Below are 13,505 nucleotides of genomic sequence, written 5' to 3'. Positions count from 1 at the left end.
ACACTCATTATAACAAGAGGATACCTGCAGTGTCCCTTTGTAATGTACTACAAATTTTCAGTGGTATTAAACTCTTATTTAAACTTATGTTAACATCAAGGAAAGTACACCTTGATTAAACTTGTGTCTTTAGGTAACAGTAAAATGTCAAATAAATTATTCTGTATATATTTTTGTGTGTTTAAATTGATTTTATCTATCTTTTAAAATCATAGCACTTTGCCTATTGTTCATATATATATATAAATCTAAAATTAAGAGACAGTAAAAGTGTCATCATTTATATTATGTTATAGTATTTTAACCTACCAAACTAATAGAAGCTTCATAATACCTAGTATTAACTATGCATGCTTATCTGAAAGATAAGTGCTTTCTGTGGAATTAGGATTTTTATCCTTCACCACTGTATGTAAATTCAGTGACTGTATGCAGTTTTCACTTAAATAACTTTGATTTTCTGCCGTACTCCTTGGAGGCCAGTTAAAAATACATTGTATGCTGGCATTTAATTTCATCATATTTTTATCAAGTTAATGACCAGGCATAGTGTATTATAACTAAATATATAAGGGCTCTGGTAAAAACAATTAAGGGAGCAGTATATTCAGGGAAAACAAAGGAGGAAGTCATACCAAAAAGAGTCATTTTGGGTCTAACCACGTTCTGAAGCTGCCACTTAAAAGAGTTACCTTAACCTGTCTCTGCCTCAGTTTTTTCATTCATGAAATAGGGCTAAATATAGTTACTACCTGCTAGGGTTTGTGGGATATTACATATAATGATAGGTATAAGACAGTTAAAATAGTGGCACATGGTAAAGACTAATATATGTATTTTTTTCTTAATTTTCTGAGCTGAAAATATAAGTTAGGAAGTTATCAATGTAGAGATATTAGAAGAAGCTACTAATAGTAATGAGGTGGTTTAGCAGGACTAATCTGTGCCTCACTAAATGTAGCCTCTGGATTATTTGTGTCCAAATTACTATGTGGGAGAGGAGATGCTTTTTAAAGATCGTATTTTTAGATCTCATTGAACCATAATTGCTGATGGTTGAGACTTAGAATTTTGGTTAACAGTGTCATCTAGTGATTCTCATGCATGCAGAAATATGAGAACCACTAATACAGAGTACCACAAACGCCATATACAAAATTCTGGAGAACATCAACATTTAGAACACAGGAAAAGAAAATAAGGAGTAGCCAAAGATGCAGATGTGGGAAGCAATATGAGAGAGAGCACTGTCATAGAATTCAAGGGAGAAAGAGTTTTAAGAAAATTCAGAATTCCTTCTCTCTCTTATTCTCTAATTCTCTTTATTAAAAACAAAGAAACATTTCAGGCCTACACAAAATAACATAATCATAATTTTTACATCTACCATTAATCTAAAACAAAACAAAACAAAAATCACGCGGTAGAGCTGAAGTCCTTTCTTTACCCCTCACAACTGCATCATCATCTCTTGCACTCTCCTAACCTATTTAAACACTATCTTCAACTCAGTGTTTATTATTTCTCTTCATTTCTTTATTCTTTAATATGTACATATCTATACATCCTCTTTAAAATGCATAGTTTAAAACTAAATTTTATAACATATCTACTTCAAAATTAATTTTAGTTCAATATTTTGTGAAAATTTTCCATGTTGATGTATGTTGCATAGGTTCCTTTTTCATGCTATATTTTATATTCCAGTTTATGAAGAGTCTACAATTTCATTATCACCTCTTAAACGATTGAGGTATAGATCATGTTCTATTTTCTGTGCGATGAATATACTTGTTTCCAAGTATAAGAATTTACCTGTTCTCATTGTAACGTGGCTTTTAATGCAAATTACTCTCCAAACTTATACCAATTTGCATTTTCATCAAGGATACATGTTTGAAAGACAATTTTTCATGGATTGCTTTTATTTCTTTGTGTCTTGTGCCCAGAGGCACCAGTTGCCCTTTTATTACAGCCTGTGTTTTCGAGTCATTAGCATAGCAAACGTCTTTTGAATGTAGTGTCTTCTTCTGGAACAAAGGGGAGGTTTGTTTGATGTCCTGTGATGTCTCCTTTCTGGGCAATGGTTGGACACATTTGGTTACTATCAGTTATAAAGACTAAGGTTTCTTAAACTCACAGTCCTTCAAATGTGACGCACAATCAAGGCATGTGCAGCGTCCTCCTTGGCACATCTGCAGTACTTCTGTGGAACTTTGGAGGTAAGGAGGATCAATGCTAAAATAAAGCTTGGGATTTATGCTGAGTCATGAGTCATTTTCTCTGACCAAGTAGTCTCCAGTCTTCTGCTAATATTCATGATATTGTGACAGGCTAACTTGTTAGCTTATACGTAGGATAAAAGTCTCATTTGTTTCCCACCCCAATCCTCTGGTTCTGACATGCACAAAGATTCTCATTGTTTTACATCTATACAAAGCCCTAATAGTTAATTTTTAAAAAGTTTCTGCCTACTTGATGGTGGAAAATAAAGTTGTGGTTTTAATTTCCGTTTCCTTGATTCATTGTGAGGCTAAGCCTCTTCTTTAGTTACTTACTTATTTGGGTTTCCTCATCTATGAATTACTTGTTGTTATTTGGCTCAATTTGCTACTGAATTCTTTTCCTTGTTATCAAAATAAAGTCTAGTTAACTGTGTATATTAACATGTGTATAATATCTTCTTCAAACCTCTAGCTTGTATTTTTCCTGTTTAATGGTGAATACTGATGAGAACAAATTTTTTAACTTGAAAGTTTATATTTAATTAATTTTAAATTTGGTAGACAAATTTCTCAATCTTTTTCTTCATGATTCATCCTTCCCTATTCTGTTTAAGAAAGCAATATATTGGCCAGGCACGGTGACTTACGCCTGTAATCCCAGCACTTCAGGAGGCTGAGTTGGGTGATCACTTGAGGTCGAGAGTTTGAGACCAGCCTGGCCAACATGGTGTAACCATGTCTCTACTAAAAATACAAAAAATTAGCCAGGCGTGGTTGTGGATGCCTGTAATTCCATTTACTCAGGGGGCCGAGGCAGGAGAATTGCTTGAATCCTGGAGGCGGAGGTTGCAGTGAGCCGAGATAGCATCATTGTACTCCAGCCTAGGTGACAGAGTGAGACTGTCTCAGAAAAAAAAAAAAAAAAAAAGAAAGTAATGTATTACCTGAGATCATAATAACATTTTTTCTGTATTTTTCCTAACTGATTTAAATTGTATGTTTTAAATTTAATTGTTTAATACTCCTGAGACTGAATTTTATGTGTAAGATATAAGGTTCCAATTCAAGTGGTTTTTTTCCATATGCATAACCAATTGAATGGTATATATTTTTCTCTCTTCTGTGCAGACACTCTATATATTTTATATTTGGGCTTTCTTCCCATGCCATTATTTAATTTGTCATTTGTGTAGGACTGTGCTGTAGCACACATATTGTAGTTTTTATTTCCAGAAATGTAGCAGTCAAGACTGTATAATTAGGACCAACTTAACCTTCAGAAAACAAATACTTATGAACATATAGTATGTGCATATATGTGAACATATGTGCATATTATGTGATATGTGTATGTGTGTGTACCTGTGCATATAATGTGTACATGTGTATGTGTGTGTACATAGAGAAAGTACTAGGTAAAAATCCAAGGGAAAATGGCATTCAAAAGTAACAGAATTTCTGCCCAAACTACTTTTGCCCTCAGCTGTTTGCCAACCCAGACAAACTTGAACTTTGATTCTTAATAGTTTGGCACCATTGAGGCAGACAGCAATGGAAACTCAAGGCCTTCTCAAAGCAAGGGATCTTCTCCACTCTAATTTGTGACACCAAAGAGTTTCACAATCAAAGTAAAAGTAGGCCATGTTGTTGATGACCTTAGGAGCATGTCAGAAACAATGGTACATCTATACAGAATATGTCTTTGTCATAGGCCACAGATAACCCCCAATAATAGAATTTTAAGCCATATTATCAGCACCAGTGAAAAATAACCAAGCAAATAAAAGGAGAAAAGCCCCATGAAAAAGGATACCATAGATTTCAGCTATGAAAAATATCAGACACATATTACAAGGCAATGATGCATACTATATGTTTAGATACATATAGAAAGAGGACTGTATTTGTCATATATATATATCTGAATTAAGGAGAATAAAAAAATCTGTCACAATTGTATAAGCCAGCAAAATATTAATAGCTTAAAAGTTACAATTTACAATAGCAAACAAAGCTGTGGATTACCTGTTATCTCATCTAATAAATTATATGCATACATTTAATAAAGAAAGCTTCAAAGTGCTTGTAAAAGACATTCAAGTGTATATGCATATGGAAGGATAGAGTGAGAGAAAAGGAAAGAGAGAGATTCCTACGTAGACAACTCTATAGATCTATTTTGGTTTTGTTTTTCCAATTATTATACGCTTTATTGTTACTAAAGTACAATTTTAAATAATGTTGAGCATTCTCACTTGTAATTCTAAAAAAATTTCTAATATATAAGCATTAAAAATAAAGCATCCTCTACCTTTTTGTTGGATCTTCTTTATCAGATTAATCAAGTTCCCTTTCATTCCTAGCGTGTTCATAGTTTTATTATAAATAGGAGTTGATGTTTCCCAAATTTTTCTCCATCTAGTAGAAATATGTTTTTTCTTCTTTTGCCAGTTAACTATGTTAACATATTTTCTAATGTTAAGCAATTCTTGCATCCTTGCAAGAGAAACAATACTGGATGTAAAACTTGATGAATTTGATAACAGTACTGTATGATGAATTTGGAAACAATATTGTATGTTAAAACTTTATGAATTCGGTTTGTATACATAAGTTTTTCTTTCTTGTACCATCCTTTTTGGTTTAAATTAAATAACATAGCTGGAGAGTTATTGTTTTTCTTTTTAAAAATATCTGCAAGATTTTGTAAAAGATTAGAATTCTTTCCTGAACATTTTGTTAACTGTGCTGTGAAATTATCTGAGCATTGTGATTTTTTAGTGAGGGAAGCATTGTGAAACTCATTCTTCTTTTAACATATTACAATCACACTTTCATCTTCATTACTCTGACACCATTTATTTCAAGGAGACCATTGCTTCCATCTTGCCAAATCCCATGGTAAATTCCTACCCTTCATCTTAACTTCCTAACATTCTTCTTATGGAGATGTCCTCTGATTTAACTAAAGAGTGCCCCTTTCCAGCCTTCCCACTATGACTTTCAATCTCCTTGTGGTTTTTTATTTTTCTCTATTGTACATATGACTAACTGAAATTTTATATTATACATTTGTTTATTGTGCCTCTCTTTTTAATAAACTTGAAAAGTTAAGGATTTGTCTTTGTTTTATACTTTTAATGCCCAGAATATATGGGAACTGTTATATATGCAATGCATATGTTTGCTAATGTGATAGAGTTGTAAGTATTCAAGAATCTCGTATGCCATTAATATGTTAAGCAAGAAGTAGCTAAACTTTGATCTCTCCCGACTTCAAGATCAGAGACACTTCGGAATTTTCTGACTCTTACTAAACATTAGATGATATATTAAATCTATTAAATACCTCTGATCATTTGGCAATTACCTGCAAACATATGCATGCAAACATCTCAAAATTTGTTTATCATTATAGAAACTTGAACTTTAATAATATGTATTCATTAATATACGTACTTTTTGATTTAATAAAATTTCAAAATTTGTTTTCAATTTTCTTAGTACCTCTGAAGAACATACTGGGGACATTATTCTATTATTGTTTTGATTTCAGGCTGGACAGCAGCGCTGGTGGGAGCAGGAGATTAAAATAAATGGGAATATTCAAAAGGGAGAATTAATTACATATAACTTGACAGAGCTAATTAAACCAGAAGCTTATGAAGTCCGACTGACTCCTCTCACCAAATTTGGTGAAGGAGATTCAACAATTCGTGTGATCAAATATAGTGGTAAGTAGCCTTTCATTTAAAATTATTTATTTATATATTTAACTATGTGGAAAATTTTGGTTGCTGCTATCTACCGAATTTAGACACAAAGTAAAACTTAGCATATTGACTTTCTGGATCATTAGCCAGTTAACTAAACAAAAAAACAAAACCTTAATCACCATTAATGTGACATTTGATTACAAATGTAGAGATATAGAATAATTTAGTTAATTGTGAACCTATGTGATATAAGCAATGTTTCTTTATTTTTGATCCTACAAGTTATAATACAATATTTGTCTGCATTTTATCTTTTCAAATTCTTGATGACTTTAAAACTTTTTAAGAAGTAAAAAAAGATCAAAATTCATTTTCTGTTTTTTAAATAAAATTAATACATTTCAGTTTTTGAGCATTTTAAGGTTTACAGAAAATTGGCAGGAAGTATACAGAGCCCCGTCTCCCTGACACAGTATCCCCATTATTAACGTCTTATATTATTGTGGTACATTGGTAAAAATTGATTAACAACTACTAAGAAATTATTATTAAAATCAATATTATACATTACAGTTATTTGTGTTGTGCAGTTATATGGATTTTGACAAGTGTATATAATTTCTCCACCATTACAGTATCACACAGAATAGTTTCACTGCCTGAAAAGTTCCCATGCTCTACCCATTTATCTCTCCTTTCTCCAGTCCGGGCAACCAATGATATGTTTACTCTGTCTATAGTTTCTCCTTTTCGGGAATGTTGTAAATTTGGAATCATAGAGCATGTAGTGCTTTTTAAACTGCCTTATTTCACTTAGAAATTCATAAGATTTCTGTATGCCTTTTTGGGCCTTCATAGCACATTTCTTTTTATCAGTGAATAATCTCCATTGCATAAATGTACCAGTTTATTTATATACATATCAAAAGACATCTTAGTTGCCGGATTTTGGTCTTGGTTGTTGGTGGCCATTCATTTTTCATTTTGCTAATGTTAAAAAATGCTAAATGTTTGTGTGTGTGTGTGTGTTAGTGATAGTTTTCTTTTTACTAACTATATGCATAAAATATTTCTTCACTACTTAAATGTCCTATTTGGAGAAAAATAGAAATTAGTGCAGAACTTTGAAAAAGTTAAAAGTGGATCTAAAACTTTTATCTAGAATTAATATCTCAAAGAGAAACAATGGCAATTAGATATATTTATTCTTTCTTTTTTTCTTTTTTTTTTTTTTTTTTGGAGACGGGATTTTGCTTTTGTTGCCCAGGCTGGAGTGCAATGCCGCAATCTTGGCTCACCGCAACCTCCACCTCCTGGGTACAAGCAATTATCCTGCTTCAGCCTCCCGAGTAGCTGGGATTACAAGCATGTGCCACCATGCCCTACTAATTTTGTATTTTTAGTACAGATGGGGTTTTTCCATGTTGGTCAGGCTGGTCTCGAACTCCCGACCTCAGGTGATCCACCTGCCTTGGCCTCCCAAAGTGCTAGATTACAGGCATGAGCCACTGCACTCAGCCTAGATATGTTATTTTACTGTATACTAAAGAGATAAATATTTCAAAAATTGAAATGTGTGTGCATTTTAGAATTTTAATATTCAGTTTTAGCTGTAGAATTTTCAATGTATTTCAGGTTTGAATGAATCATTATTTAAACAGTTCGTATTTATTGTATTGCTTCAGTAGAATATTATTATTACTATATATATATTTTTGAGATGGAGTCTCACTCTGTCTCCCAGGATGGAGTGCAGTGGCATGATCTCGACTCACTGCAACCTCCGCCTCTTGAGTTCAATTGAATCTCCTGCCTCAGCCTCCCCAGTAGCTGGTATTACATGCACTTGCCACCACGCCCAGCTAATGTTTGTATGTTTAGTAGAGAGGGGGTTTCTCCATGGGCAGCCTGGTCTCAAACTTCTGACCTCAGGTGATCCACCCACTTCAGCCTCCCAAAGTGCTTGGATTATGGGCATGAGCCACAGCACTCGGCCAAACGGGATTCTTTTTATCATTGATTATCAGAGCCTGAGTTAAAAAGATAATAGAATGCTTTGTTTGCAGCTGAAGTACTCCATTGTGTTTACCCTTAAGTATACGTTTCCTGCTTAAGGGGAAAGTAGTGAATACTGTCAAACGTGAAATATGAAGTAAAACTATTAACAACTCATTAAAGTTGTTTGTACTTACAGTTTTTACCAAATAAATAAGATGTATAATGTAGAGTGCATTAATATCAATATCTTTAAAAGATGAAGATATTCGGACCCAGAAAGTTTCAGTGTCCTGCAAAGTTAAATGACTGTGAAATGACAAACCTGACTAGAATTAGGGTTCACCACTCCATTAGAGAAGATCTTTACTTCTTTGCTAAAGTTAATTGATCATTATGACTTTCCTTAAGAGATTTTAAAAAGTTAATTAGCTTAGTAGTTATTGAAAACTCTGAGGCAACAAACTAAAATGAAAAACACATGCAGGAAATAGATATTACTTTTAATAATAAGTTTTCAAAATTGTTTTTACATACTTAGGCATACATATTAAGATCTCCAACATTTTTATTAAAATTATTTTGATGTGATATAGGTTTGGGCAATGTATACTTTAATGGTTTAGAGGCAATGTATTAGTCTGTTTGGGCTGCCATAACACAATACCATAGTGGGAGGCTTAAACAACACAAATTTATTTCTCACACTTTTAGAGGCTGAGAAGTCCAAGATCAAAGCACTGGCATAGTTAGCTTCTGGTGAGAGCTCTCTTCCTAATTTATAGATGGTCACTTTTTCACCATGTCTTCTTCACATGGCGGAGAGAGCTCTCTGGTGTCTCCTCCTCCTCTTATAAGGACACCAATCCCATTGGATTGAGGCCAAGATTAATTTAATCTTAATTACCTCCCTAAAGGATTTATCCCCAAATACAATCACATTGGGGATTAGGCATTGACATATGCATTTTTATGGGGACACAATTGTCTACAATATGCATTTATAAAAAAATTATACATGCAAGTTCAAATGAAAGAAGAAAAAACTGGACTCGCTGAACTATTTAGAAGTTAGATGTGCAAATTTTCACGAAGTTAACTGCATTATGTATAGTGAATTTGGTGACTTAAATGTTGGAGGCGAAGTCTCAATTAAAATTCAGTCTGGTAAGAGCTTTACATGTACATACAACATATCTTAGAACTAAGTTATAATTCAAGGACGCTTACATCTTTGAAAGATAGCACATAATTTTTTAAGAATTTCATATTAACTGTGAAATAATTTTAATTTTTACTAATTTTAAAATTAAAATACATGGATATCTTGCCATAAAATTAAATTGTTATTTTTAGTTCACTTTCAGTTCCTTTTCTGTTATTCTTTTCATAATTTGCAATGTGGAATGTAGAATCAGAAAAACCACTACAGTAATGGGAATTGTGTTCTGTATGTAGGAATAGTGGAAATCATTGAAAAAGTTACTCTGTTAAAATTTATCATTTGTATACTAATGTTACAATTATATATGAATATTTTTGCCCATCGGAGTTTATTACTATTGCACAAATTTAACAAAGGTGGTTAATGACAACCACTAAGAAAATGACAAATCAGATAAGTTCTGCACTGTAAATTAACTGCCAATTGTAATCCTGGGAAACTACATTCTGCCTGTTGAAATCTTGGGGAATTACATCAATGCTGTCCTTCATCCAGACTGGAATATTTTCTCAGAGTGATAAGTGGTTAATTGATACATACAGATACAAATTTGGCCCTTAGATGAGAGATATTTTTGTTGTTGTGTTAGTAATATTTAAAGTATTCATTTCTCTTTGGGTGGAAATTCATTGGCACTTGTATTGCAAATATAATTAGTTTTCGGGGAAAAAAATTCTTTTGGTACCCCAGAACACAAAATGTATTGCTCATCATTTTAAAATTCTGTGTGCATGCACACATGTGTATGTATGTGTATATTTTACTGTAATTAAACAAAAAGGCATTGATGTAGCTATTCGTTTTAGTACACATATTACAACATGATATCAGGATTGCTTTATTTTCATCTGTGCCATGAACTTTCTACTTTACTCTCAGTAGAAGTAGAAAACAGCAAAAAACAAAAGTGGAAACTCTGCTAGATAATTGTTTTCATTTTTAAATCACCTAGATTATAGGTTGGCCTAGTTTCAGCCTCAGTTTTGATATCTGAGTATTTTTGTTTAGCACTAGTTCAGATATTTAAGAGGTCAGAAACTATACCTTGAAAAGGGAACATTTCCTGTGCTATTTAGCATTGGTCTTTTTGGTAATTTGAGGCTGTTATTGCTGAGCTCCAAAGCAGATTATATTCAATCCTCTAAAACAAAATGGATTGCAGATATTAATCTCAATGGCCACAGTGGGAAAGATCATTAAGTTTTGGTAAGGAACTATGAGACACTGATTAGACTTTTATTTATAAAAGACATTCAAGCCATGCTAACATTGTTTTTTTGTTTGTTTGTTTCTTTTGCTTTTCTTGTAGCTCCTGTAAATCCTCATTTGAGTAAGTATATTTTAACTTACAAAATGGCACTATATTTAATAAATACAAAAATAGAATGTTTACAAATATACAAAAATTGTTTAGTAACTATTCTTAGTTGGTTTAAAACACAATGGTTCAGAATCAGTAAAATTGGCATTAAATGTAGATTTTAAATTTCAAAGGATAGGAGTATAAATACAATTTTTTAATACTGATAATTGAGGTTTATAGATTTTCCTAAATATTGAAATATGGAGCCATTTACCAACCTGCTTAATATTTGCTATTTCTGCAGCTGTGGGATTATTTTTTTCTTTTGTGGGATTGCATATCATTTTTATCGTTGTTACACGTTTCTTTGATTTTCCTTCTTTGAATGTCTATATTCCACTTATAAAAGAGTATGGTTACTTTGAAAGTTGGTATTTGATGGGTTTAATTGAGACTTTCTTTTATAGAACACTAGTTTACACGCCAATGTATTTGGTCTAATTTAGGTTATGAATTCTATAAAATTGTTAAATTTGGGGACTTCTGGAAAGTTTTTATTTTGTTTTATATTAAATGTTATAAGATGATATGTATCTACCTGAAAAATATTCCCATATATGAAAACTTCTCTCTCCCTGGAAAATAATATTAAATCAACAGAGGATTTACTATGAAGACATATTCTAAAATCAGAGCTATTTATTTGTAATTTAAGGTTAGATTTCTTACAAGTTTAAGGACTAAAGAGCATCATCTCTGGGTGCAAAAGGACCACTGGGTATCAGGATTCTTGTTCCTGAGTTTTTATTTTTGTTTTTTCATCATATTGAGAAGGATTCAGGGAAAATTCTGCAGACCAAATAAAGCAAAATTTTGAAGACCACATCATGGAGAATATTTAAGATATGTTTAATTATTTCTATGTAGCCCCAGAAACTCTGCTAAAATCATGTTGAAATTAGAAAACCAGTGGAAAATTCAAGATCCACTCGATTCTCAGTTCTATATCTTTGTGAAAATCCTGGACTTTATTACTTATTTATACTTATTACTCTTTTAGTATTTTATATTACATTGGCTTTTGAAAAGTTTGTACAGCTCATTGCGTTATCATTATCTATCAGATATCTTTATTCTAATAAACTTTTTAAATGAATAAATGTATTTGCACATATTTATAATTGTCTCTTTTTAAAGTAACAGGACAATCATAAAATTCTTGGGTTTTGACTAGTGAGTTTTATTTTCATTTTACCTGCCAAGTTTTTATAAATTTTCTTCAGTAATAGGCTTATTAATTGTAAAGATATATGTCCTGAGAAGGAATCAAGAGCTATTGATGTTGCTTAAGTATCTTTGTTTGATTTGAATTATTACACTAGTTATAATACTATAAACAACTTACACCATCTAAAATAACCTAAACGATGAAAAATTTTAGACACAACTGACATTTTTTGTAGTTTTCATAAGCTGCATTATTGCTTAATTTTACTATGAAAGACTTAAATATTTAGGTCTCAAAAATTATTGTATAGATTTTTAAAGACAAGATATTTTCTCTTTTTAACCAAGTTTAAATTACAAAAAAAATGGTCCAACAGTGTTACAAAAATTCATTATACATAATTTTAAATAACATATAAAAAGTAAGACTTGGCAGTAGATAAACTGAAATCCTTAATCTTTACATTTGTTCTGTGACTATTTTTTGTGCATATGTAATATGTAATTAAATAACTGAAAACATTCAAAATCAAACATTGCCTTTATGGTATTCAAAACGCCAGAGTAGCAACTAATGGAATTTCATGTCATACCTAAAATATCTTTAAAGAAATACATGCATGTATGTAAATGCATACACTGCTACACTGCTGTTACCAACATTATTTTTCCAACTGATAGCATCAAAAGGTCATGTCTTGTTTGGTATAAGGTCTGTGACATAAATATGTGTCTAATAAATATTTTATGTACAATAATGTTTATTCAGAAATTTATTGATTTATTTATTTAGACTCCCTTAAATATGTATATTTCCTGTAACATTACCTACCCAGAATATAGAATATAAATAAATACAAAGAGATAAAGCAAGTGTTTCATCTAAAAAACAAAAACAAAACATAAACTCATTCCCTAAGTTTAAAGGAAAAGCCTTCTGTTTTATTTTTATTTGTAAGTACCAAAAATTTTCAATTAATTCAGGTACATGATCTCAACCAGGACTCCATTTCCAAGGATATCTGATAAATCTAACCCCTTATGGGTAGGTTGGAGAGAGACTAAAATGGAAGTCTCTGTTCTTTAAGTGTTTATATCTCTATGAATTCCAGGGAATTTGGATTCCATTTGACATTATCATTTAATAGCTGACCTTTGCCAAAGTTTTCTCCTCTGTAAAGCCTCATGAGTAAGGATTATTGTGATTTCATAGAGTTGTTATGAGGCTGAGTGAAATAATATACATTATGTTTATTCTTTCTCAAGGATACACACTCTTTAATAATGTATCTAGTGGACCTTACCAACTTATTTATACCTATTTTTTTCAAGCAGTAAGAAAACCTTTGATACTTAGAAACATTACTACTACCACCCACATTTCAGGGATAGTTGAAAAAGTCTTTCTCTGAACTTGTGTTGGCCCTGAACTCAACATACGTTAGGCATCCGAGAAATCACAGTCCTTCAAAGTCTTTAAAAGGTCTTTTAATTACTTCATTTCCATACTGAAGTTCAAGTATCTGGGAAGCCCACATTCGGATAAAGTAGGAAGGATAAATACTTTTCAAAATAATTTGCTATTAGCTTGCCCTAAACACACTTCCATTTATGCAAATGGATATTTAAAAGCATCTCTAGACATGCATGAAAAATTATAAATTTAAAGTATACCAATTTAAAACTACCCTCAGGTAAATTAATAAAGGTAATTTTCCAATTGACAGTTTTGTTTTGATTGTTTCTATACTGACAAAATGAAAGTTGGGAAAATTCTTCAGCAATAATTCAAGCATAAATTGTATTCTTTAATT

The 13,505-nt window shown here is 31.7% G+C and overlaps 1 protein-coding gene across 5 annotated transcripts in view; it reads left to right on the top strand.

Annotated features, from left to right (window-relative positions):
- The window catches only part of MDGA2 (MAM domain containing glycosylphosphatidylinositol anchor 2), an 847,276-nt gene that overhangs the window by 785,263 nt on the left and 48,508 nt on the right, over window positions 1–13,505 (top strand). For all 5 annotated transcript variants that reach the window (XR_004666173.3, XR_004666172.3, XM_034937505.3 and 2 more), the window contains 2 exons: window positions 5,782–5,959; window positions 10,471–10,491. Coding sequence is in view for 3 of the 5 variants with exons in the window: in XM_034937505.3 (XP_034793396.1) it covers window positions 5,782–5,959; window positions 10,471–10,491 (199 nt within the window). In the remaining 2 variants the exon portion in view is untranslated. The remainder of the gene's footprint in view (window positions 1–5,781; window positions 5,960–10,470; window positions 10,492–13,505) is intronic.

This window comes from Pan paniscus, chromosome 15 (assembly GCF_029289425.2).
Source record: "Pan paniscus chromosome 15, NHGRI_mPanPan1-v2.0_pri, whole genome shotgun sequence".
NCBI classification, from domain to species: Eukaryota; Metazoa; Chordata; class Mammalia; order Primates; family Hominidae; genus Pan; species Pan paniscus.
This window is presented reverse-complemented; position numbering and strand designations above follow the sequence as displayed.